This window comes from Liolophura sinensis, chromosome 5 (genome assembly GCF_032854445.1).
Source record: "Liolophura sinensis isolate JHLJ2023 chromosome 5, CUHK_Ljap_v2, whole genome shotgun sequence".
In the NCBI taxonomy this organism is placed as follows: domain Eukaryota; kingdom Metazoa; phylum Mollusca; class Polyplacophora; order Chitonida; family Chitonidae; genus Liolophura; species Liolophura sinensis.
In genome coordinates this window covers 16084904-16112790 of record NC_088299.1, presented here as the reverse complement: position 1 = coordinate 16112790, position 27887 = coordinate 16084904, and the positions used below count along the sequence as shown (strand labels likewise).

The following is a 27887-nucleotide window of genomic DNA, read 5'->3' as shown; positions in this document are numbered from 1 at the left end:
ATGGACTATAAGATTATGCGCAGTTTTATAGAAATACATGCATAAAGGAGCACTTTTGAGTCAGAAACACATTTTCATTCCCGAGTAGATTGTTTATTTATTTATTTGATTGGTGTTTTACGCCTACTCAAGAATATTTCACTTATATGTCCGCAGCCAACATTATGGTGGGAGAAAACCGGGCAGAGCCTGGGAGAAACCCACGACCATCCGCAGGTTGTTGGAAGACCTTCCCTCGTTCGGTGTAGTTTACCAGGCAACACTTTGACAAAATATGTTTGGTAACACTTTTCTTCGAGGTGTAACAAACTATACGAAGGCCTTCACCTTTGTGGAACCTGACAGGGACAGCATACGCCCAAGGGGAGCCAGAGCTGGGGTACACAGCCTTCTCACTCGGTCCCGATTGGTCGTTCTCACCATTGTGTGACACAGGACAGCCTCTGCATGGGGTGTTCAGTGGATAGGCCCCAAGAGAGTTAGGCTCGGGTGTCCTGTTTACAGCAGTGTGGCATGTAGCTCACAAGATGGGCCAGTATGACATGTAGCTTACAAGGTTGGTCAGTGTGACATGTAGCTCACAAGGTAAGTAAGTGTGACATGTAGCTCACAAGGTAGGTCAGGACATGTAGCTCACTAGGTAGGTCAGTGTGACGTGCCTTACAAGGTATGCCAGTGTGACATGTATCTCACAAGCTAGGTCAGTGTGGCATGTAGCTCACAAGGTGGGTCAATGTGACATGTAGGTCACAAGATAGGTCAGGGTGACATGTAGCTCACCAGTTAGGTCGGTGTGACATGTATCTCACCAGGTAGGTCAGTGTGACATATATCTCACAAGCTAGGTCAGTGTGGCATGTAGCTCACAAGGTAGGTCAGTGTGACATGTAGCTTACAAGGTAGGTCAGGGTGACATGTAGCTCACCAGTTAGGTCAGTGTGACATGTAACTCACAAGGTAGGTCAGTGTGATCTATCCCTCAAAAGATATGTCATTGTGACATGTAGCTCACAAGGAAGGTAAGTGTGACATGTAGCTCACAAGTTTAATCAGTGTGACATGTAGCTCACAATGTAGGTCAGTGTGACATGTACCTTACCAGGTAGGTCAGTGTGACATATAGCTCACAAGGTAGGTCAGTGTGACATGTAGCTCACCAGTTAGGTCGGTGTGACATGTATCTCACCAGGTAGGTCAGTGTGACATATATCTCACAAGCTAGGTCAGTGTGGCATGTAGCTCACAAGGTAGGTCAGTGTGACATGTAGCTTACAAGGTAGGTCAGGGTGACATGTAGCTCACCAGTTAGGTCAGTGTGACATGTAACTCACAAGGTAGGTCAGTGTGATCTATCCCTCAAAAGATATGTCATTGTGACATGTAGCTCACAAGGAAGGTAAGTGTGACATGTAGCTCACAAGTTTAATCAGTGTGACATGTAGCTCACAATGTAGGTCAGTGTGACATGTACCTTACCAGGTAGGTCAGTGTGACATATAGCTCACAAGGTAGGTCAGTGTGGCATGTAGCTCACCAGGTAGGTCAGTGTAACATGTACCTTACAAGGTAGGTCAGTGTGACGTACTTTACAAGGCAGGTCAGTGTGCCATTTAGCCCACAAGGTAGGTCAGTGTGACATGTAGCTCACAAGTAGGTCAGTGCGACATGTAAGTCACCAGGTAGGTCAGTGTGGCATGTACCTTAGAGTGAGTGAGTGCTTGGGGTTTAACGTCGTACTCAACAATTTTTCAGTCATATGACGACGAAGGAATCTTTAGGGTGCATGTACGTGTAATGTGCCTCCTTGTTGCGGGACGGATTTCCACCGCTCTTTTATTTAGTGCTGCTTCACTGAGACGACTTACCGAAGGCAAGTAAGCCGCCCCGCCCGAGCCATTATACTAATATGGGTCAACCAGTCGTTGCACTATCCCCTTCATGCTGAACGCCAAGCGAGGACGTTACAACTTCCTCTGTTAAAGTCTTAGGTGTGACTCGATCAAGGATTGATCCTGGATCTACCGGTCCCGACATGTACCTTAGAAGGTAGGTCAGTGTGACATGTAGCTCACAAGGTAGGTCAGTGTGACATGTATCGCCCAAAGTAGGCCAGTGCGGCATGGAGCTCACAAGGTAGGTCAGTGTGACATGTAGCCCACAGGGTAGGTCAGTGTGACATGTAACTCACCAGGTAGGTCAGTGTAACATGCAGCATACAAAGTAGGTCAGTTCGACATGTCGCTCACAAGGTAGGTCAGTGTGACATGTAGCTCACAAGGTAGGTCAGTGCGACATGTAGCTCACCAGGTAGGTCAGTGTGGCATGTACCTTACAGGGTAGGTCAGTGTGACATGTAGCTCACAAGCTAGGTCAGTGTGACAGGTAGCCCACAAGGTAGGTCAGGACATGTAGCTCACCAGCTAGGTCAGTGTGACATGTATCGCCCAAAGTAGGCCAGTGCGGCATGGAGCTTACAAGGTAGGTCAGTATGACAGGTAGCTCACAAGGTAGGTCAGGACATGTAGCTCACCAGGTAGGTCAGTGTGATATGTACCTTACAAGGTAGGTCAGTGTGACATGTACTTTACAAGGCAGGTCAGTGTGACATATAGCCCACAAGGTAGGTCAGTGTGACATGTACTTTACAAGGCAGGTCGGTGTGACATGTAGCCCACAGGGTAGGTCAGTGTGACATGTAACTCACCAGGCAGGTCAGTGTAACATGCAGCATACAAAGTAGGTCAGTTCGACATGTAGCTCACAAGGCAGGCCAGTGTGACATGCCATGCATCGGTCTTTGTGCTGTTGGTAATACATTAGAAAGCTTTGTTTCGTACGTAATGTACTAAGAAAGGGTTCTATTTATTGATTACAGTGATATTGCATGAGGTATTCTTGTAAAGGATATGCTAATTGTCTAATGATAAATGTATCAAAATAGCCCTTGGAAGGTAGGTGACGAAGTTAATTATAAATATACTTGTGCTGAATATTTTCTATTTCAACATTACCGATTTCTTCTTCGTTTTCGCATATCAGAAAACAACTTCGAATGCAATTTCGTGATACCTACATGTAACTGGTGTACTTGTAAAAATATGTCAGTTACAATGGACAAAAGCGTTTAATTAACGTGACGTCGTCACTATCAGGCGGAAACACTACTATCGCTCATCCATTCATACCACGACGAATTGCTCTACGATATGTTCGTTAACCAATTAAATGACATGCCCTAGCCAATCAGACTAACCCATCTTGCTCTGGGCAACCTGCTGATGGTCGTGGGCCTCCCTTGGGCTCGGCCCGCTTTCTGCCCACCATTATGCTGGCCACCGTCGTATAAGTGAAATATTTTTGAGTACGGCGTAAAACACCAATAAAATAAATAAATACATTTATTCTAATCAGCTGTTTGACCAGACATCGTAATTTAAACCGCGTTGCGTTTTATACATACGGATTTGCGTAGATAGAAAGAGGCTACTACTAATCAGATCAAAAGCATCAGATGAAACCTAACAGTAAAATGCAGTTGCAGTCATTCTGTATTTCTACAAGTAGTCCAGAATTAACCGGTACGTGCCCTGTATATTATCAAATCCGTGTAGATACAATCAGTGTAAGACGTGAGAAACACTAATTATTTGCGCGCATGTTTCCCGTGGTATACGGGCAAGAATTGTTACACTGGTACGTGTACTCTGTCATCAGTAAGATCTGAGGTCTGCTTTACATGTACATACTTTTTTAGTTCTTTGATGGTTTGTGTTCAACGTTCCTTTGCATATTGTTTTTGTGAAAATTAATCAAAACGTCCTCTGTGGTTGACTATAGGCGTATGAATGTATGTTTGGAGGCACATATATTCCTAACATGCTGCTGGGAACGCTTCACATTTATGTGTTCAACAAGAAAATGTAATTAGAGATACAAGGAGAAACATTTAACGTTTAAGATCCGTCATTGTTAGACATAGAATCATCAACATTCCCACATCTCCCCTGTTCTCAGACATGGAGTCATCAACATTCCCCCCACTTCCCTGTTTTCAGACATGGGATCATTCACATTCCCACATCTCCCCTGTTCTCAGACATGGAGTCATCAACATTCCCCCCACTTCCCTGTTGTCAGACATGGGATCATTCATATTCCCACATCTCCCCTGTTCTCAGACATGGAGTCATCAACATTCCCCCCACTTCCCTGTTGTCAGACATGGGATCATTCACATTCCCACATCTCCCCTGTTCTCAGACATGGAGTCATCAACATTCCCCCACTTCCCTGTTGTCAGACATGGGATCATTCACATTCCCACATCTCCACTGTTCTCAGACATGGAGTCATCAACATTCCCCCCACTTCCCTGTTGTCAGACATGGGATCATTCACATTCCCACATCTCCCCTGTTGTCAGACATGGAGTCATCAACATTCCCCCCACTTCCCTGTTGTCAGACATGGGATCATTCACATTCCCACATCTCCCTTGTTCTCAGACATGGAGTCATCAACATTCCCCCCACTTCCCTGTTGTCAGACATGGGATCATTCACATTCCCACATCTCCCCTGTTGTCAGACATGGAGTCATCAACATTCCCCCCACTTCCCTGTTGTCAGACATGGGATCATTCATATTTCCACATCTCCCCTGTTGTCAGACATGGAGTCATCAACATTCCCCCCACTTCGCTGTTGTCAGACATGGGATCATTCATATTTCCACATCTCCCCTGTTCTCAGACATGGAGTCATCAACATTCCCCCCACTTCCCTGTTGTCAGACATGGGATCATTCATATTTCCACATCTCCCCTGTTGTCAGACATGGAGTCATCAACATTCCCCCCACTTCCCTGTTGTCAGACATGGGATCATTCACATTCCCACATCTCCCGTTCTCAGACATGGAGTCATCAACATTCCCCCCACTTCCCTGTTGTCAGACATGGGATCATTCACATTCCCACATCTCCCCTGCTGTCAGACATCTTCCCACATCTTCCCTGTTCTCAAACATGGGATCCTCACATCTCCCTTGTTCTTATAGGAGATGGGATCATCGACCTTCTGCATCCACCCTCTTTTCAGACATGAAATCATCGACATCCTCACATTTCACTTGTTCTCAGACAAAGAATCATCGAGATTTCCGCATTTCACTTGTTCTCAGACAAGGGATCATCGACATTTCCGCATCTCCCATGTTGCCAGGCATGAAATCATCAATATTCCCGCATCTCCCCTGTTCTCAGCCGTGGAATCATCGACATTCCCATTGTCAAGATATGTCTGAGATATTGCCGATGTGTCCCTAAGCCATAATCATTCATTCGACATTCCCGCTTCTCCATTGTTCTCAAACATGGAATCATTGATATTCTCGCATCTCTCTTGTTCCCAGACATTGAACCAGCGACATTCCTGCACCCGCGCACCCCTTCTGTTCTCAGATATGGGATCACCGACATTCCCACATCTCCCGTTGACAAACATGGAATCATCGACATTCCCGTATCTCCCCTGTTCTCAAACATGAAATCATACTGGCGTAAATAATATTATCGTAATTATTATAAGTCACACTCACTGCCACAATACGCCAGCATTACCGTCAACGCGGCTTTAATGGTCGCCACCATACGTCAGCAGTACCATCAACGTGGCATTAATGGTCGCCACAATATATCAGCAGCACCGTCAACGTAGCGTTAATGGTCACCACCATACATCAGCAGTACCATCAACGTGGCATTAATGGTTGCCACAATATATCAGCAGCACCGTCAACGTAGCGTTAATGGTCGCCACCATGCATCATGCACATTTATTAACATATAAATTCCATTGGCACTTAAGGCTGTTCCCAAAAAGCAACTTGCATGTTCCCACAAACCAAAGGTTACCTTAGATGGCTTTAGATGATCAGTGCTATGTCCATCTCGTTATTTTGCTGACTGGTATCTGCCCTATCATACAGTAGTCAGGTTTAAGGGCAGGGGAAACCAGAATGTTTGGAACCAACACCTACCTCTTTCCAGGAGCAATAAATTTTGTCCATGACGAACTTGGCCATTTTTCCAGATTCTGAGAGTTCTGTAGATTTTAGAACGGTGTTTTGAGGTTTGCTGGGAACATGGAATGATATTCCGCTGGGAAATTGTCTGAGCACCATAAATAATATTTTGTGACATTCATTTGCCTATAAAAATGCACTTTTGTGGGTGAAAGTTTAGGTAATTTAAGTTATGGTACAGTAGCTCTCCTACCAATATGCTAATCAACCGACGGAGTGTAAATGAACGAAAGTCCACAGGTAACTTTTTTACTGTTCAACAATCCATCGTTGGTTGGACCATGAATACATTGAAAGTATCAAGCCTACCGTTCAACTTAGAACGCCTGTTTTCAACAAAGTCATGTTTACCGCCACCTTTCAAGGTCAGTACGACAGCTTTGGTACTGTATCTACAGCCAAATGTGTTCATGTCACGTTCCATGCTGTTGAATATGAAGTAGCACTTATCAGACACGAGCAAATACAATGTCCAGAATTATACCAGATTTCATTATAAGTAGTTCAGATACAAAACATACAAGGGGCATAAGATGTACACTGAACACCCCTAGTACTTTCGAGTGTACCTAAAATACACATAAATGAACATTCAGTCACACATTCTCTCATACAGACATAGATAAACATCAGAGACATTCACAGCCAACCTTAGGTTACATGCAAGGGTATATGATTATATATGCATACGAAAGTATGTCACGTTCACACGGTGTGATTTGTGGTTTTGTCAAATACGCCAAGTGAAACGAAAACACGCCAGGCTCCATATCATATGATTTGCACCCTTTGCCTACAATCGCTTGAGAGCAAATGTGTTGCAGTTTGTTGAATTCTACAGTCCATGTAACGAATTCTGTGGTGTGAACGCAGCTGTAGAAGATTTACAACAAGACCTCTTAGGCATAGCATATATACAATATCAAATACTTGTGACCTGAACAAAACTGCAAATATTCATTAAGCATTTGAGTAACTTTCTGATATTATCCCACATCAGACAGAATATTGAACAACACCAGTCACATGCATATTGCCTTATTCTGCAGCCGGTGTCATATGTGTCTTTTGACCAGTTTATCTCCCTTTGTTTGTGAAAACAATTGTCATATCATTGAAGGGCTTCGTCTGTACATCGGTGTTTTGTTCTGAATTAGTGGGTCTTCTGCCGGGTAAATTCGTTATATGGTTACTCAATGAGAGGATACTGATAATTATATATATGGTGTCAGTAACTCTCATACTAAGCTTGGCCGACACCTCACCCATACATTTCCTATCCTATCACTGAGTAACAATGTAACTAATATTGTCTGCAAAGTTTCTGTTTATCTAAAACTACACGTATTTAACTTGATTATGTTCAAGAGAAAGAGCAACGTTATAGGGTACTTCTTGCTCTTACTGAGACATCTGGATAACCAGATTGCTTAATACTTGTTTAATTGTTCTTTGATACCATGCTCAAGAATTTTACACTTGTATAAAAACAGTCAGTTTTATGGGTGGAGGAAACCAGAGTGCCCAGAGGAAACTGAAAAGCCCCAAGGAAACCAGAGTGCCCAGGGGAAACTGGATAGCCCGTGCTAAAGCACGAAACCTGAGTCATGTAAATGACAAATTTTCCCATGTGACATACCGATGTGCACATTGGGGGTCTTCAACAAACGTTAGACTGTCCAAATGGCTACAAGAGTGTCAGCCACTGCTTAACATCCTCTTTGAAATTTGAGTGCGGGTGGGGCATGTTTGCTGTGGCCTATGAAATTAAACAAACTGGTCAAGCTTAAGAGTCATTAGAGCTTAGAGTTCGTTGTTAGCACCCATGTAGACTCTGTCGGGGTATTCCATGTCCATTATTTACCATCCTGTCATATTTCTGCAGATCTCTTACATTATTGCTGTAGACATGAATTACATAGGATCCATAAAAATGCATGAAAACTGCTGCTCTTCATACAAAACGTTCTAAAAGCTAAAACATCATAGCACTTTTTTATCCAATTGTTCCTCTTGTTCCAGAGAGTCTTTAGACTTTTTTTTCATCTTTTCTCCACCAGATTTGTCTTCTGAGCTTTCTTTAGTAGTATCACTGACCTCCACACTTCCTTCCTTGGGCTTTTGTTTGAAAACACGCTGCAAAAAAGACTTTATTTTCTCCTTGAGTCCTTTCTTCTTGCTCGGGTCGACGAGCTGGAATCGGCGAGTTGTCAAGTTGTGGAGAGAGCCAAATGCTATGGCCACGACAGTACACGCTAAACAGATGACGTTGTAAGGCATGCTGAAGTCAGGGGTAGGCAACTGCAGCAGGAGGCTCTCTGTGTGAAGCCTGAGGAACCCAGCGTTAGGGTCATCACTGTAACAGAGATAATATACCATATCACAGCAGTCCAAACCAGTGTGTTCACTGTAACAGAGATATCACACAATACTACAGTAGTTTAAATCAGTGTCATCACTGTAATAGAGATATCACAAAATATTACAGCAGTCTAAACCACAGTGTCATCAGTGCAATAGAGATATCACACAACATCACAGCAGTCAAAACCACAGGGTCATCACTGTAACAGAGACCTCACACAATATCACAGTAGTCCAAACCACAGGGTCATCGCTGTAACAGAGATATCACACAACATCACAGCTGTCTATACCACAGGGTCATCACTGTAACAGAGATATCACACAATATCACAGCTGTCTATACCACAGGGTCATCACTGTAACAGAGATATCACACAATATCACAGCAGTCTATACAACAGGGTCATCACTGTAACAGAGACCTTACACAATATCACAGTAGTCTACACCACAGGGTCATCACTGCAATAGAGACCTTACACAATATTACAGTAGTCTACACCACAGGGTCATCACTGTAACACAGACCTCACACAATATTACAGTAGTCTACACCATAGGGTCATCACTGTAACACAGACCTCACACAATATTACAGTAGTCTACACCACTGGGTCATCACTGTAACACAGACCTCACACAATATTACAGTAGTCTACACCACAGGGTCATCACTGTAACACAGACCTCACACAATATTACAGTAGTCTACACCACAGGGTCATCACTGTAACACAGACCTCACACAATATTACAGTAGTCTACACCATAGGGTCATCACTGTAACACAGACCTCACACAATATTACAGTAGTCTACACCACTGGGTCATCACTGTAACACAGACCTCACACAATATTACAGTAGTCTACACCACAGGGTCATCACTGTAACACAGACCTCACACAATATTACAGTAGTCTACACCACAGGGTCATCACTGTAACAGAGACTTCACACAATATTACAGTAGTCTACACCACAGGGTCATCACTGTAACACAGACCTCACATAATATCACAGTAGTCAACCTTTTATAAACGCTTCGAAAATGGATTAATTCTTTACCACCACATGCCTTACCTTTTATCCAGGTTTTTGGTTGGGAGTTTAACACTGATCACAGCAGAGTTAACATAGAACCCATGGTTGGCATCTGGTGGGTACTCTGTCCATTTGAGAAAGGCACGGTCAAACTGAAATCTGACAGATGTGATGGAGTAGGCCTGTAGGTGGAGGACAAGTTCCAGAGTGTAGAGTCTCTCTCTGTCCTTCCCTGGGACGTAGTGAACATGCTCTGTAAACACATGAAATAAGCTTGATATGTCTGCTTTACTGGGACGGATAAATAAGATCTCAATACCATATTGATTAATTCATTACAATGAAAAGAAGAAGATACATTGGTAGACAGAATGTTCACTTATCTATAAGCTTTTACAATTGGCATTTTGAAAAATTTTTCATTTAAACAATGACTGTAAAATTGGATATGTTGGAAAGTATGCATACATAACTAAATGTTGTCGAACTCAAATTTTAAAACATTCCAATACATAACAATTGCAAGTTTATTGGTTTGTTTACTGTTCGCGCAAGAATTTATCACTGGTATCACTGCAGTTAGGTTTGTAGCGGAAGAAAACTAGAGGAAACCACCTCTCTTTGGCTGAAATCTGACAAATTTCAAAGAGAGTTAAATTCCAGCAGGTAACCTCATTGGTCAATGGTCTGACAGTCTCTGTGAACCAGCGCCTTAACCATTTGAGCCAGCAAGAGCCCATGATAAGGACCTTTAATACAGCAATACTACGGTATAGTATTGATTTATTTATTTATTTGATTGGTGGTTTACATCGTGTTCAAGAATATTTCACTTTCACTTTCAATATATGACAGCACCCAGCAATATGATGGGAGGAAACTGGTCAGAGCCCAGGGGAAACCCATGACTATCCACAGGTTGCTGACACATCTTCTCACATACGACTTTCACTTCCTGTGTTCACAGACATATGAGACTGACATCACTTACTGGGTCTGACTGTCATGGTACCATTAGTCTCTATCCTCAATGTGTTGTAGTACATCCTCATGTACCAGGGGAGTGTCTCCAAGTAAACAATCATCAAATCCTCAGGTAAGCTGTTGTACAGGTGACATGTGACTCCTCCCTTCTCTAAACCATGTCCTGCTCACAGATAACAACATGGGGGAATGTTAAATGTGGTTCAATTTCAGTGTGATTAAACACAAAATAAGGACACATTCCCATAAACCTGTACTGAACTGTTTTACCTATGTGCTTCCAGCACTTGCGGAGAAAGCCTTAAAGGAAAAGCCTTAAAAATCAAAGTACACATCACTAAATAGACCACTTAAAACTACACACAAATATACTTTCATTTAATTTTTAGATTTTTGTGAAAAGAGTTAAAGGCATTCAAACATTTGAATTCTAAGGTGGGCTTTGTGGACCATACTATCAAAGTTTAGGAACTCTGACATCACAGGAAGTCTTTCCAAGTCTAATCACAACACTGAACATTGGAATAACTCTCTTTACCCATGAGTAAAAGATTACTGAAATAATATTCCCAAAAATTCCTTCCTTCTTATTAACATCAGGTAAAAAAGGTGATATGATGTCAGAGTTCCTAAATACTGTCAGTACAGCTCATAAAACCCACCACCGTATTCAAATATTCAAACATTTTGAGCCTTTCAACACTCTTAAAATAAAATCTGAAAAAACAAATGAAAGTATTTTTACGCATAGATTTCAGTTGTCTGGGTGATGAACCTTACTTCATATTTTGGCTTTCTCTTACTTGAATTTGAGGTTTACAGTTGCTTGCAGCATTATTTCGTTATTACCATACGTCTGTGTAACAGGCCAGGCGCAGTACCAACATATTTATAATGCTGCCTTGGAATGCCATGCCAAAGACAACACGAGGAATGTCCCACCCAGACACACTATAATGATGCCTGGACAATAAGTATATAGTATATTACTCCTATGCTTTGTGACAAATGAGGTACTACCAAGGCTACCGAGGTTTGACTTGATTTGGAATTGAACCATGAACAGCTTGCTGGGCAGATGGTTCCACCTACTACAACAACGCAACCGGTTTCAAAAAAAAAGGCCATTACAAGTTGTAACGATTTTCATAACTGTGGTGATCTTTGGTGGAAACGACCATCAAATTTTCTCCTTCAAAGGTAAGAGAAGAAAAAGGAAACACAGGACAGGACCTCTATAACTGGGAGTTGTGAGCAGTCTTACCTGTAATGTAGCGATGAGCGTAGAGTGGAGGGGGTCTGACAGTGCTGTGGCCAAACTGACTGCTGTACATAAGCTCCAGGTTGAACTGGCGTCCGTCTCGCGTCTGAAGACCTACATCGTACACAGCATAGGGGACGTCCCCAGTGTGGCCAGATCTTACATCAGTCGAGTCAGACACGGGCAGCAGCTGGAATGGGGATTCCTTACTCTGTGGTATAAATGGAAACAAAGCCAAGTGTAGATGTAATGTATTGTACCAGACAGCTGAAAAGTAGTAGCAAGGAGCTGTACCAGAGCTCTAGCAGTCACCAAAAGTCACAATTTCATAATTATTTCATGAGATATCATGCTTATGAAATTACGCCCCCCTCGCCCACAGACACAGATGCGAATCAAGATTCTACTAATGCACTGACAAGACAGCATAACAATATCAGTTATATGATGGTGGAGACGGAAATTGGACAGACAACCGCAATACCCCATCAGGTCCCTGAAGCCTCATCAATAGCAGTAATATTGTATATCTCTACACAGTGATCTTACCTCCATGTCAGTGACATCAACATAGACCTTGCTCATGTCAGAGAGGGGACACTGAGTGGTGAGTCCACTGCTAAACAGCTTCTTCAGACTCCAGCCTGGGGACAGAAACAATAGATACATGATTGATTGATTGATTGATTGACTGCTGTAATTGACAGGTGTTTTACACATCCATGTAGTCAAAAACATCAGTCCTTTGATGGAGGTCAGGTACATGTATATGGGTGGACAAAAGCTGGACATGGCAGAAATCCCCAGTGTCTGGAGGAAATTGCACAGAGTCTGTAGGAAGCCTCATAGTGTGTGGAGGACACATCATGGTGTCTGGTGGGAACATCATGGTGTCTGTAGGAAACTGCACAGTGTCAGTAGGAAACTTCACAGCATATGATGGAAACCTCATAGTGTGTGGAGGAAATTGCACAGTCTGTAGGAAGCCTCATAGTGTGTGGAGGACACACCATGGTGTCTGGTGGGAACATCATGGTGTCTGTAGGAAACTTCATACCATCTGGTGGAAACTCATAGTGTCTGGAGGAAATGTAATGGTGTCTGGTGGAAATACCCACTGTCTGGAGGAAACTGCACATTGTCAGTAGGAAACTTCACAGCATCCAATGGAAACCTCATAGTGTGTGGAGGGAATATGATGGTGTGTGGAGGAAACATCATAGAGTCTGGTGGGAACATCATGGTGTCTGTACGAAACTTCATACCATCTGGTGGAAACCTCATAGTGTCTGGAGGAAATCTCATAGCATCTGGAGGAAACTTACGAGTTAAGTGTGGAGGAAACTTAATACCGTATTGGCAAACATGAATGGCAGGTATTTATAAAATGTAACTGACAACAAAAGTAACCAAGCAAAGAATGTGTCATACTTGCAGATCCTGAAGAGATTCTTGGTACATCAAATACCAGGGCCAGGTTCTGTGTCAGTTCTATACCTGGCCTAGTACAATCAGCATCCTGCAAAACACACAAGTTTGTCAGTTCTATACCTGGCCTAGTACAATCAGCATCCTGTAAAACACACAAGTTTGTCAGTTTTATACCTGGTCTCGTACAATCAGCATCCTGCAAAACACACAAGTTTGTCAGCTTTATACCTGGCCTAGTACAATCAGCATCCTGCAAAACACACAAGTTTGTCAGTTTTATACCTGGCCTAGTACAATCAGCATCCTGCAAAACACACAAGTTTGTGCAGACACCCTAGCCAGGATTTATGAAAGGCATAAGGGATAAGTGTCCTAGCAATAATAGCTCGGTGTCCGAGGTCTCTCCAGCCACCAAGATCTTGCCATCGCTGGAGATGGCTATGTTGTAATTTAAGACCAGCTGAGATCTAGTTTAAGTCATAGTTTAAATATATGTCAATATTAATACCATGTCACTCATGGTGCTCCTCCACTGATAATAAAAAATGGATATTTTCACATACATATAAGCACGTACCTGCAGATATCGCATTAGTATTGCATGAAATTTATTTTTTAAAACGACAGAACTTTTTTTAAAGTACTCCTTTGCAGACAGTCCATTAACTTAAGACATAAACAGTAGGAAATTGTTTAATTTATGTTTATTCATATATCTTTTTGATGTATTTTATTTTTTGTGATTTCCACAACATCAATAGCACCATAAATGTTATTTGTTCAGGAATTATAACTGACAGGATTGGGTGTGGCATCTGAAACAAACCAAGGTCCTGTTCCTGACATCACTTAAGTAAACCAATTAAGTTACTGGTAAAATTCACCACTAGAATCAAATGTTTTTTTTTTAAAGTTACAAAAAAATACAATTCATTTTCTAGATTAGATTTGACTGGTCTGCTTGCGGAGAACTTTGTATAATGATCTCCTTATACTACAAGAATGACTCATGAGTATGAGGCTGCACGCTGTCGACGTTGTTGCTTGGACAGTTGCTTTCAACCGGTTCATAAAAAAAGATCGAATGGACTTGTGGCTAGTCTTTCGGCTTCCGCTCCAGCCTACCCAAACTGGGCATACTGTTGGCAATGGCCTAGCGTTCAAGTTTAATTGTGGTGCAAACTTGTCATTTCGAGCTTGTTGATCCACGGTAGCGCATTATATATAATGCACGGTTGGCTGAATGTTAGAATCTCGGAAACCTCCTTTCAGTGTAAGAATTATGAGGCTAACAAAGGTTTCCGATTTTACAGTTACTCTTTGATATTTGGAGGGAAAAAAGTTGTCCTGCAATCAGCTAACCAGGGGCCTGTTGTGTAAGGTTCATAATATTCAGTCGTGGAGGAAGACTGTCCATGTGTTCATATGGAACATTAGACTGCCAATGAGTTCAAATGGAACATTAAACTGTCCATGTGTTCCCATGGAACATTAGACTGCTCATGTGTTCCCATGGAACATTAGACTGCCATTTTGTTTCCATGAAACATTACACTGCCAATGTCCGTAGCTCAGTTGGTTAGCGCGTTAGCACACTAGCGCAGCGTAATGACCCAGGAGTCTCTCACCAATGCGGTCGCTGTGAGTTCAAGTCCAGCTCATGCTGGCTTCCTCTCCGGCCGTACGTGGCAAGGTCTACCAGCAACCTGTGGATGGACGTGGGTTTCCCCCGGGCTCTGCCGGGTTTCCACCCACCATAATGCTGGCCGCCGTCGTATAAGTGAAATATTCTTGAGTACAGTGTAAAACACACATCAAATAAATAAATAAATACACTGCCAATGTCTCCCTACAGAGCATTAGACTGCCCATGTGTTCGCATGGAATATCACACTGCCCATGTGTTCCCATGGAACATTACACTGCCAATGTGTCCCCATAGAGCATTAGACTGCCCATGTCTTCGCATGGAATATCACACTGCCCATGTGTTCCCATGGAACATTACACTGCCAATGTGTCCCCATAGAGCATTGCACTGCCCATGTCTTCACATGGAATATCACACTGCCCGTTTGTTCCAATGGAACATTAGATTGCCCATGTGTTCGCATGGAACATTAGACTGCTCATGTGTTCCCATGGAACATTAGACTGCCATTGTGTTTCCATGAAAACATTACACTGCCAGTGTGTCCCTACAGAGCATTGGACTGCGCATGTGTTCCAATGCCACACTGCACTGCCAATGTGTTCCCACAGGCAAGCGCAGGACAGCATTTTAAAAACCCATAATGTGGGCTCCAATGCAACTTCAGGCACAATTCCCACTAATTGATGAAAATGAAATTTTACAAAAACATGTTTTGTATGTGGCTTTGTTATTAATTATCAATTCCTTTTTAATAGTTTGTTGAAGATTTTGCTCAACATAATAGATGTATTTCATATAAACACCTTGCCTTTAATCAAAATTACTGGAACAAAAAAGGATGCCTAAATTAAGGAGCTACAGTACAGCCATCACACACTATTCACCAGTTGTGCTTAAAGGATATGATGAAAATGAACTGTACAACTAAGATTATGGTTTTAAGACAAATGAAGAAAGTTATGCCAACAAAGAAATTTAACATTTCTTTCATTTTTAATGCACAGCTTATATCTCTAAATGACCGCTCTATTTGATTCATATCTTCAATCAAGGTTTGGAAATTTTTCGGAAATAATTCATTTCATCGATGAGCTTAGCGGGAACAGGGGAGCAGCTCTTTACACACCATTCAGACAGTTCCTTCCAAAAAGTTGTATTGACAGCTATTACCACTGATGTCACAAACATATTCCGCTTCCTTTCCAGACTGACTGTTGCGGCCTTGGAAAATCTGTAATTTTAAAGCCATTTTTTTTTCGCCCTGAGAAAAAATCTAAAAAGCCTTTTTGTATCTTTTTGTGGTATGATACATGAGAGGCTACCCATGAAGAAATGAAAACTAAACGTTTTATGTCTGCTTTAATCCTCACATGCTGTGGGCATGATCAGCAGGTAATCTTCAGTGAGTTTACTTCTGGGAGAGGGTGGCACTGTATATTTGGTATGTTTGGCATTGACCCTTTTGCTTAGAGGTCAGTGATAACACATGGTTACATGTAACCATGATAATAATGGATAAATAACATGAGGCCATGGCAATTATTTCAATGCAGAAATAAACAATATAACATGTTGACATACTCACTGAGCATACTGGCCGGATATGAACACTGAGACTGTGGTAGTTAGCATCATACAGCTTCACTGTGTTGAACAAGGTAGACAATCCAACCTACAACAAAATACCTGTCAGTGGGCACTGGGTCGACCAGCACTTCACATATTCTATGCTGAGGGCCAAACAAGGTAGGACTGAGATTACTAATTTTAAAGTCATAAATATTATCAAAATTTAGAGTGCAGAAAAACTCTAACTTGTCTATAATTTAAAACATAAAATGTGCAAAGTAGGCCTACATGAAAGATGATGTCATATCTATTCAGAACAACATGTACATATGTAATGTAAGTTTCAACAGATTTGCATATTATATTTCTCAGTTTTGGAACACCTGGACTGCTCTTTTCAGCCAGCATATATGTAACTGTAGCAGGAATATTTAGTTTCTTTTTTCTCACAGGGTTAGACCATCTAATGAACAGCACACTCATATATTTACTTTTCCAAAAAATCTTAGAAAGAAATGTTATATTCTGCTTTCAATGCTACAAATATGTCCCAAAAATTAGAAGAATAAGGGTACATGTACACAGAACACCCTTTAAAGCAAATCACAAGATCCTTCAGCATATCACAAGATCCTTCAGCAAATCACAAGATCCTTCAGCAAATCACAACACTCACAAGATCCTACAGCAAATCACAAAATCCTTCAGCAAATCACAACATTCTTCAGCAAATCACAAGATTCTTCAGCAAATCACACTGACCTCAAAGTAAAAACGCCAAAAGCCAACACTTTCAGATGCAAATGAAGATCAGAAAGTACCAATTTTGGTGCTGAAAAGTTTGTTTTTTCCATCAAGAGGTAAGATTACTGTCTACCGATACAAATTTCCAAAAACCTTTCTGGGATCAATGCCAGAATGAGTAATTCAGGTCATGTAGAGATCAATACAGTACAGGTAGAGATCAATACAGTACATGTAGAGATCAATACAGTACATGTACAGATCAATACAGTACATGTACATAGCAGAACCCTAGAAACCCACCAGATATCAGACAAACCTTTGAATCACAGGGTAGCAGTTTTTTCCATGGTGTGAGGTTCTCTGTACAGGCAATTTCTCTGGGCAGGGCTGAATACCTGAGGAAACCAGATTCCCTGGCGTACTCCTTCGTGGCCAGCCCTGTTGGTCGGAAACTCCACCTGGGACTTGTCGTAGATTTATTGTCCATGAAGTTTAGAGTGGCACAAAACAGGCCAGACAGGGCATTGTTCAGTTCACTCCAGGTCTTGTCCACACTATCAACAGAGACATACATTGATTCTGCACAACTGTATCAGTCTTTGACTTCTGACACTTTTATAGCAATGCTCACAATGATTTTCCTGAGACAACCCCATCACACACTGCAGACTGACACTTTAACTTTTCAAGTATCCTTTGTTAGAGGTAATATTTGACCGCTGTCCTTCATCAACAGCAATCAGTCTTCCTACTCATTTCATTATTTACATAGATATTTGATTAGCAATGTATTTATTTGATTATTGCTTAACACCATGTTAAGAATTTTTCACTTAAACGATTCTGATTGGCTTTATGGATAGCAGAGACCAGAGTGCACAACACTGCGAAAATACCCACAAATATTTACTGTTGACCACTTATTGTTACCCTAAGAACAGGCCCTAGGAATAGAAATCCCTATCTAAGAACAGTGTGACTGTTGCTTTAATTGGTTCTTTGTCAGCTTAAGGGCTTAAAAAAACAACCCCGTGTAACTTACATGTACCTGATTTTTATGGCAAAGTTGAGTATCTGGAGTAGAGGATGAACTGAGCCAAATACTTACTCCTGAGTGTTATTTTGGAACCACACCCAGAGTTCTGCCCCAGGAGGGGCATCCTCCTTTGGGTATCCCCACTTCTCATACCTCCACAGGCCTTGTGTCAAGCTGAGATGGAGCTCCTGTACATTGTATGCCGAGATCAGCTCACCCAAGGATTTGGGGAACAATCTATAATGTTGGACTGAGAATTACAAATAGAAAAAGGCGCAGATTTAATGACATGTTAATAGAGACAGATCTGGACCTACATGTATGTCAGATAAGCTGGCTGGCTTCCTCTGGCAAGGTGGCAAGGTGTTGCAGCAGCCTGCAGATGGTCATGGATTTCTTCCCACCATAAAGTTGGCCGTCGTCGTATAAGTGAAGTATTCTTGAGTACGGCGTAAAACACCAATCAAATAAATAAGTAAATAAACCAAATAAGCTGCATGTAGTAATTACCAAAGTATTAGCTGAGAATTTAAACAGCCATCTTTACATTCACTATATTTATTTATATCAAGATTGATCTCCCTGTTGTTGTTTTCAGGAGGCAAATCTATAAACCAGAAGGGTTTTCACAAAGCAACTAAGCAACAGCATGAATTCACAAGCCAAGTCTAAAGTGGATGATAAAACTGGGATATAAAGTATGTCCCATTCACATTGGTTGAGGCTGCAGTTGCTTTCCATAGGTAATCAAACAGTAACACTTCAAAATAGCACTTTGTATGTGGTGTTTTCAGTTTCTCCTTGTGCGGGAACAAGATTTGCAATGTGGAGTTTTAATGACAAGTAAACATGTTTATTGCTAGGTCTAGGCCATAAAAATTAACACCCGGCTCTACAAGATCTTGCAACATTTCAACTAAAAATTGACAGCTTTCAAAATTGCGAATGTGCCACATTTATTTATCTGATTGTTGTTCAAGGCCATTCTTAATAATTTCTAACCTCTATGATGTGGTCAATTTTATAAGCGGAGGAAACCAGACTGGTAAACCACTAACCTTTGGAAAGTTACTGACGAACTTTCCTGTGACATATAAATAAGCACACTACTTAACAGCGGAAGACAAGTATTCTCAAATGAATGTTAGACTGTGTCTAGGACGCCAATTGTCAGAATATAAAATTAAACAGCAACCTATAGACAATCTAGATTGACCAACTCGTTTTGTCTAGTAAGATAGGCTAAACATTACAGTTACACACTAACACAGTTCATTGTTGTTGTTGTATGCTCACATGTTTCCGGGGAGCCGATATCAGCTTCCCATTTCGTTGAGAAGTGAAACTGGAAATATACATGTCCGTGAGGTAGAGGCTTGACATAGAGCTCCTCCGTGAAACTGTCTTTAGCCGAGATCAAATGGGCATAGAAGGCCACACCAAAAATTAAGAACACATCAAAATAGCGTGCCGCTGTTTTCGTCTGCATGTTTTCATGGGATACGGGACAGCTTGCCATGCGCACTGTACCGACCTACCTATAGACATCCGGCGTGCTGCTGGTTGGATGCAGTCTCTCGGACAACTGTGGGTGGATGGGGACATCGTGTGCAGGGTCCATCCGTTTGTGTGGACAATTTGGATAGATCATCAAGCATGAATTCTCCTCTCAGATATGTTATCGAGTGGATCTAATGGAAGACTTGTGAACTGCCAATGGAGAACGGGGACAAAAATCAGGTGTCAAGCATACATTCTATTTTGTGGACGTACAACTTTGCTGAACGAGCATGACGAAACTAACGTACTGTGCACTCAATTTCAGACGCACAAACAGTGACATCGATTCACGAACAAGATTGACAAGCAGTGCGTGACATATGATGATCACTAGCTTTGGCTGAGTAAAATTTAGTAAGACAAGTTACTGTAGGCATTGCCTTTTGCTGGTACAAGTAAGCTGGAATATTTATTTCATCATGTGGCATGTCTACATGTAGGGTCTAGTGTGGAGCTTTGATGAAAACGACAAAATGACAAAAAAATACTGTACAAGTAGGCCTAGCCTGACGTATGACCACTTAAATATGGCTATATTTAATGGCTTTTTTTTCACATCTTTCAGGTTGGTGATGTCAGTTCCATTACAATGGCAGATCAGGATGATCCAAGGGAAAACTTGGCAAGTACTTGTAAAAAGTACAAGGGTTGAGGGAATAGTTCAATTCAATTAAACGTTGATTAGTTGTGGTGATGATTGGCAATTTGATAGGTTTATGATTGTCAGCTATCAGATCAATCATCACAATAATCAACGTGTAATTTAATTGAACTAATGGAGAATCATGAAGTTTAAAGTTGAGACTACAGTCACTACACTGTAGGGCCAGCCCAAGACATGCAAGAACAGAATGACAGATGGGTTGGGTAGGCCTACCGGCATATGTAGTTATGTAGGCAGTCTACCATTTTTTTCGTAGAAAATGGGAAGTCAGCGACCTACATTGACCAATTTATGCTTCAATTTCACTTCATTTAATTTGTGTAAGGTACGGCCTACGTATAGCTGGCTCCTTTCCTAGATAACCGTCTGTTCACAAAAACAGAAAAAGCCTTGAACATGCTGAATGGTGAAGGGCACTTGTCTTTCAGTGTCCAGTGCATGGCTTAAAATGTGATTCTCCTTCGCTCGCGACTGCGTGTGAGGCTTTTGGTGACAATAAGCGGTGGATAACGCTTGTATCACTGTTAACTCATTCTTCATCAATATGGTGTATGTCTGAATGTACACGTGGGACGCTTTGTTAGTAGCTTAACAAAAGTTAAAGGTAGGGTGGTTCACGACTGGCATTCCATTTTTTTCCACTCTTAAAACTGACCGCTGTTGAATGTGTGAACAATTCTTGAGTCGTGAGTATGCTCGATGAAGAATCAAATAAATAAATAAACATAAACATTTGGATGTGTTGGTAAGCTGTATATTTGTACAGCCATGTGGCAGTTAACCTAAAGTCTATTGTGCTGTGTAGAATGACAGATTGTAATGAAGGGGAGGTGTATTACTTGATCATTGACTGCCAGGGAAGCCAGAGTGTTGCATTTATTATTGTGAGTCTCCTAGATGTGAACAGTAAGGTAAATTCTTTTGTTCTTTTCTACAGATTGCAACAGCTGTAAATTTTCTTCAGAATCCAAACGTTCAGAGCAGTTCTCTGCCACAAAAAAGGCATTTTTAAGAAAAGAAAGGTAAGTACACTGGACACATAAATGAAAAAGGAACTCTTAAATGAACACTTTGGTGTGAGAGAAATGCCAAAAGGAGATTTGAGAAATTACATGTATGTCATAAATGAAGTTTTTGGGAACTCGAAACCAGGTTAGTGCCCAATATTAGGACCCCACAGAGTTGTTTTGACAGCCATTGTTATTGATGTCCTGACTGCAAATTATTTAACTTGTTGACTGGCCATTGGGGCCTTGGGAAAACTGTGGATTAAAGCTGTTTTTACGAGCCAGTGAAGCTTTTTTTCACTTTTATATATTAGGACGCATCCTAAACTGTATATTAAGAAATAAAACCCCAACATTTCATGTATCCTTTAATTAAATGTGGGTGAGTGCTGGTAGAGTTAAGTAGAAATGTATGAATGATCCATAAACACACAAGCCAGGATCTTTACTCTAGACAGGCCTTTCAGCCATTAATGTTACGGGCTGTTGCGTGACTGACACACCAGTAATAACCACAACCGGTAACCGTAAAGTGTTCTGTGTTCTCATTCAAACATGTTCATTTGGTGGGCTAAAGGAAGAGTTTGTGGCTGAGCAGCTGAGATGCTTGTCTTTTAATCGCAAGGATACATGAAGGACAGGTTCAATCCCGGGCTTGGTCAGGCAGTTATGAAATTCTTTCTCTCGCTGTTTGTGTGGCCTTAATAAGGTGGTCAGCGGTGCCCTTGACCCGAAATTTCGTCCGAAAAAGAGAATTTTTACAGCAAATAATGATAATAATGTATTAGTATTACATGGTGAAACTTACATATATCCAGAATAATATCATTTACCTTTTCAAAGATCTTTGTATTGTCAGTTGACCTCTCGGTGTCTGGCAAAGTTATTTAGTCATGGACAGAATTTCAGGTGAGTTACAATATACATGTATTTATATATGCTTCCCTTGGTGATGTTGTTATGTGATCAAACTTGTCTCTTGTCTTCCAATAATCATCTGTAGGATTAACAGAGTCTGAGGTTCAGCTCGCTGTGCAGAGGTCAGGGGTTATTGAGCATGTGGGCACAGATGTCGGCGTCATGTCCTCGGGGACCCCAGCAAACACAGGGCACATGGTGCAGTACTCTCCTCACATGGGTAAGTGTAACTTATTTACCTGTACACAGTCAATATAGTTGCACATCAGATATCAGGGTTAGTCCTCTGTATAAGGCTGACCAAAGCGCGGGGTTGTTCACCTAAAACATTGCTCTTGTCACAGTCATTGTGTGAGCTTCTGCTTCTGCCTTGTTCTGCTCCAGCTCTGAGTCAGAAGGGGAGAGCGAGTTGTGACTGAGTGGTTAGGATGCTTGTTTTTCGATCACTAGGATACTGAGATACTGGTTCTGTCCTAGCTTTCAGGCAGGAAATTTGAAAATTGCTCCACTCTCACTGTTCATTGGACCTTCATGTTCAGGAATGCTTGTGTGGCAAATTGCAGCAATACATTGGAAAGTTTGTCAGTAACTTGTAGAAGGTTGGTGGTTAATGTGCGGCTCTCTCCTTTCCTCCACTCTGACCTATAAACCTGAATGCTATTCAGTGTATAAATGAATAATTCCTGAGTATGGTAATAAGCAATAAATCAAAGAATCGGCCCAGAAGAACTACAGAATGAATCCTGATATTGTTTCTGTCCTGTAGCACCTGCTTCATCTACCTGGGCCAAAGTGCGTGACTTCACAGCGCTCACTGTTGTTGTTGGAGGATTAGGTGTCGTCGTCTACCGGCTCTATCAAGATGTTGTCAGACCATATTTTTTAGGAAAACCACAAAAAATCTGTTATGACACAAGTGTTAGAGGTGCAAGCAGAGATGAGCAGTACTTTGGTTAAAGTACAGGAGACTTTGCAGGCCATTCAGACCACATTAAGGCAGCAGGAGGAGCAAATTCAGGAGCTGTCTATCCAATCAGGAGCCAAGAAGGTAGGTCGGGCAATAGTGACGAGTGGTCACTCTTGTTCCTCTGCTAGAATGATGCCTAGACCAATCACAGAGTCTCTAGACACTGCTTAACGTAACTAATTTTATAAATTTGAATTTTAACGGATGCACAAGTCTTGATGCACAACCCATTTAAACTTAGCCACGAGCACACAGTCGTGGCTGCCCTTGGTACGGAAAATCGAATGAAAAATGTCAGAGGTAAATTTTCAACTGTCATCTGCCACCATTAGAAAATTATGATTGAGGGATACACGTTATTGGTTACAAGGGAGACTACTCTGTTGATGTTACTACTATGGTAATATCAGCACAGCATAAAAATATTCCGCTGGCATTTAAGTTTTTCCCTGTACCAAAGCAGTCAGGACCGTGTGGTGCCAGCTGTTTCTAGATGGGATACTCATCGAGAGTACGGGAAAGTCATAAATGTAAGGAAAGCAGAAGTAAGTTTTATGACCTGTCTTACTGATTACAATTTGTGTAGATTTCTCTTTTCTAGAAAAAAAATAGTTTACAAGGAACTTTATTCTTTTTGTGCACTGCTCTGAGAATTACAAAGTTCAGCCATAGATTTAGATGTTATGGATAGTAAAAGACCTGAAGTAAAACATTCTGGAATTTTGCTGCAAATTGTGTCTCTTCAATTTTCAGTTTTGTGGAAATTTCCATTTTGCAGACAGAGGCTAGCTTGAGCAGACTGCAGGATTCACAGCTGGTAACTGAACTCAAATCAGAAGTCACTTCTATCAAAGGTCTTCTGCTCAACAGGTATTTGTACATCAATCTGACCACTCCATATAAAGTAATTCTGCTATCCCCAGAAATGTTTGTAGTAAAACGTAGTGAATTTTTAGGTTGCTATGGGAAAGTTTGTAAAGATATAAAGTGGATCTTGATGTTCCTAGTGTCAGACTAACAGTGCAGCTTGTAAATTTCTGTGTAGTCATATGATTTATTTAATTAGTGTTTTACGCCATGCTGGAAAATATTCTGTAGTCATTTGTGTAGGGTATTGAAGCGTTCTGTCATTAAGCTCATTGTACTTATATTATATCTCTGAGCCTTGCTTCAGACCTCATTGTCTGCTGCCATGGTTACGTGTGAGTTTGTTTTAAATGGGTTGATTGATGAATCTCCATGGGTGCTTACTACTACATTGTAAATTCGTCTTTAATCATCTTTTTTTTTTTTATTTCTTTTCTTCTAATTTTCAGACGTCAGTTTCCTCCTGCTCCCACGACGACACCAGTACTGCCATCTTGGCAAAGATCAGCAGCAAGCCCTGCGGTGACATCGGGGAATGTCGGCCCGTCTGGGGACAGTGAGGCCGTAGAGGTGAGACTGAGGACGTATTTCAGAAAAACTGACGTATTTTCTCTCCAGTTATATGTGGAGTACCAGTGTAAATTCTCACTCTAGTATAACATCAGATGGAGATGTATATCTGTGTATTTGAACATTGAGCAGAGATAGTCATGTTTACTTTACACTTACACTCAACTTTAGATAGATGACTTAATATTGTCCAAAAAAAGAAAGTTACCCAATTTATGGCTTGAAGTTGCCCTATCAGGTATAAAGTGCCTCATGTAGTAATGCACACAGCGCATGTGCTGCTCTCTGTGTGCACTTTATATCACTTCCACCACTAGACAAGCTTGACCTTTGGAGCTTGTGTGAGGCAAGTAGTCACGGAGGCACGCAGTCACGGAGGCACGTAGGCTTGGTTAGGCTTAGTCTCATCACCTATGTTCTCAAGCGGAGCTGTTTAATCGGCATTCTTCAATAAAATTGTTTCACGTGTGGGTTAGAACCATATTGTCTAACCCACATTTAAATGAAGACAATGCATGTATAAGGTATAATTAGAAACAAATGTTGAGACAGTGTCTTTGTTTGTTTTGGTTTTTTTTTGACATGCCTTCCTGTCTCATTACCGTCATCCCTAATGACCTCAGCGTTCTAGATTTCTGTACAAAATTTGCTGGTGTTGGCAGTGATGTTATGCAAACACACACCCCAGCTACTTGCCTATTCCTCAGCTGTACCTCAGGAACTTTGAAACAATCAACACTTAAAAAATGTACCTCAGGTACACCTTAGAAACTTTGAGAGTTTTGACGGGTTTTTGAATATGAGATATGTACCTCAAGTACACCTAAGCAACTTGAACTGTACCTCAGGAACTTTGAAAAAAATCAGTACTTAGAAGATGTACCACAGGTACACCATAGGAACTTCGAGAGCTTTTTGAGTATAAAAATTTCATGCACCTTAGGCACACCTCAGCCACTTGTTTAAAGTTTTAAAACATCGAACGTACTAGGTGCTATATGGAGTATGGTAGTAATGTTGAAGCAGTTCTTTAGTACACGGTTGAGTTTCTGTTTGGAATTATCAATGGCATGTAGGTGTATTAAACATAAAAAATGGACTGTGACCTTGAAAGGATTGGAAATGGCCATAATTGACCTTTTCGGGTTCAATGAATTAACTGAAAAGAAAAAACACCCCCCCCCACATGTAAAAACAACAACAACACCATATGAGCCATGAATTTCTCTGTTGCAGGGCAAGAGTCATGAGGCTGTGAGTGATGTGCCAAATAGTACTGGAGAAAGGATGAGCAGTGAGCCAGGGGACAGTGGATTAAGAACGCACAGCGGGTTGATAACAGCCAGCAAAAACAATGGGATGAAGCAGGAGTCACACTTTAATGTGGAGGAAGAGGAAAGTGATGAACTAGACCCAGCTAATCAGATTTTAGCAGAGCAAAGTTCTGTGCAGCAGGAAGACAGCCAGCCGTCTCCAAGCAGAGAGTTGAGGAAAGAAAATGGGATTCTGGTAGAAGACGACTCAACACTGAAAGTCTTGAGCTGATCTAGGACATTAAAAAAAAGTTTGTTGGGCGTCACCTGACAGACCCACCATGTGTTTACTTATAAGGCTGTGTACAACAACAAATGATTTAAATATGGTGCAGTTGTGTCTGGATGTACTGGGAAAAATTATGGTTATATTTTGTACATCTACAGGCATGTTAGCTGTGAGAACTGCATGTGGATTGTTTTCAAGTTTAATTGTGGTGGACATTGTAGAGCTGTTAATTTCACATGGTTCTCAAACATGATTTTACATTTAATTCTGCATCATGGATAAAATAATGCTAGGGATTTGGAACCTATGGGGTTGGTTTGGGTGAAGTGATGCCAGGGATTTGGAACCTATGGGGTTGGTTTGGGTGAAGTGATGCCAGGGATTTGGTATCTATGGGATTGGTTTGGGTGAAGTGATGCCAGTGATTTGGAACATATGGGGTAGAAGAAGTTGTAGATGATAAGATAAATGTAATCAATCTGCAGGTCTGTAAGGACAAGACATTGTGCCAGAGCTTTTTGGAAGTTGTTGTTGGAAATATTTGAAATTAGCACATGATTGACAAAACCTTTTACAGCAATTACTAATGGCCATCAAGTATACATTGATTTGGTTTCTTATATGCAGAAAATAATAGCCGTTATATTTTTCCTTGTTCAGTTGTCTACAAAATCGGTGGGGATCCACATGTACTTTGGTATATGTAAGTAGATGTCTTTGTACAGTGTGAGAATGACAGCTAATCCTTGATGACCTGGGTTGGGGTCGGTGGGGTGGGGTGTTAGAGAACTTCACAAACTCAGAAAATATATACATTCATGCACATTTGGAGAAGTTGTTTTATTTTTCATTTGTTGGTGGGACATGGCACGTGGTAAAGTGTAGAATTTTCAACTCTTGGGACGCAGTTGCCAGTAGGTCAGCAGTTTAGCCTGGGCACTTTTTGGTTTCCTCCTCCGGTAAACATTCTTGAGCATTGTATCAACACCAACCAACCAAATAAAGATAAAGTATAAATCTGTTCAGTGAGATTCAAGAATAAAAGTAGGTATACATGGTATAGTGTTTCTGACTGATCACGTGGATGGTAACCAGCTTTCCATGGATGGGATCCTCCTTGTATCGAGGTCCCACTTGTCTGGTCAGATGTAGCATATTGTCTGTTGTTTATATGCAGTGCTACAAATAAATGTTTTGTCAGAGCAAGTACGGTATTCCCAACATTGAAGCAGAGGGAGTATGTTAATTACTTCTGACTTTCCGAGTACGCAGCACTGCAGAACTCTTTTTTTTCTCAAATACCCAACTCTTCACTATTTGGGGTCACCAGGAATACACCTGGAAAGTGTGAAATTGATCGAGTGAAAGTGGGGTGAAGAAAAGACATAGGCCTACATGTGGATACATGTATACATAGGCCGACATGTGCAGAGATTCTTCCCTTTGTAGTTATATAGGACTACCCGATATACCAGTAGATGTAGGCCTACATATAAATTGCCCACAAACATTCTAGAATAAAGTGATTATTTCAGCTCTTCCGCAAGAGAATGAATTTGAATGAAAATAATACATTTACTTCGCATCAACCTGTGTGGGGTTTATTTCAGCAACTC

General features: G+C 41.3%; 2 protein-coding genes across 2 annotated transcripts; one reads left to right on the top strand and one right to left on the bottom strand.

Annotated features, from left to right (window-relative positions):
- Positions 1-6413: 6413 nt before the first annotated feature.
- On the bottom strand, positions 6414-19666 carry LOC135465667 (GPI transamidase component PIG-T-like). The gene is made up of 10 exons (XM_064742970.1): positions 19473-19666; positions 18249-18426; positions 17457-17694; positions 16410-16496; positions 13171-13258; positions 12289-12383; positions 11743-11950; positions 10486-10641; positions 9534-9747; positions 6414-8440 (listed from the first exon to the last, which is right to left on the bottom strand). The coding sequence occupies exons 1-10, from the start codon at positions 19663-19665 to the stop codon at positions 8068-8070; spliced, it is 1830 nt and encodes a 609-aa protein (XP_064599040.1). The 5' UTR covers position 19666; the 3' UTR covers positions 6414-8067.
- Positions 19667-19760: 94 nt separating this feature from the next.
- LOC135465496 (peroxisomal membrane protein PEX14-like) lies at positions 19761-27349 on the top strand. The gene is made up of 7 exons (XM_064742736.1): positions 19761-19916; positions 20302-20358; positions 21338-21409; positions 23212-23373; positions 24071-24162; positions 24609-24729; positions 25966-27349. The coding sequence occupies exons 1-7, from the start codon at positions 19893-19895 to the stop codon at positions 26272-26274; spliced, it is 837 nt and encodes a 278-aa protein (XP_064598806.1). The 5' UTR covers positions 19761-19892; the 3' UTR covers positions 26275-27349.
- The last annotated feature ends 538 nt before the right edge of the window (positions 27350-27887 follow it).

Excerpts from the sequence above, each read along its gene's own strand:
- LOC135465667 (XM_064742970.1), bottom strand. The coding sequence starts at position 19,665 with ATGCAGACGAAAACAGCGGCACGCTATTTTGATGTGTTCTTAATTTTT. Across the intron at positions 11,951-12,288 it reads TTGATGTCACTGACATGGAG|AGTAAGGAATCCCCATTCCA; the intron begins GTAAGATCACTG and ends TTTATACCACAG. Across the intron at positions 9,748-10,485 it reads TACCATGACAGTCAGACCCA|AGCATGTTCACTACGTCCCA; the intron begins GTAAGTGATGTC and ends ATGTGTTTACAG.
- LOC135465496 (XM_064742736.1), top strand. The coding sequence starts at position 19,893 with ATGGAGAACGGGGACAAAAATCAG. Across the intron at positions 19,917-20,301 it reads AGAACGGGGACAAAAATCAG|GTTGGTGATGTCAGTTCCAT; the intron begins GTGTCAAGCATA and ends CACATCTTTCAG. Across the intron at positions 20,359-21,337 it reads ATGATCCAAGGGAAAACTTG|ATTGCAACAGCTGTAAATTT; the intron begins GCAAGTACTTGT and ends TCTTTTCTACAG.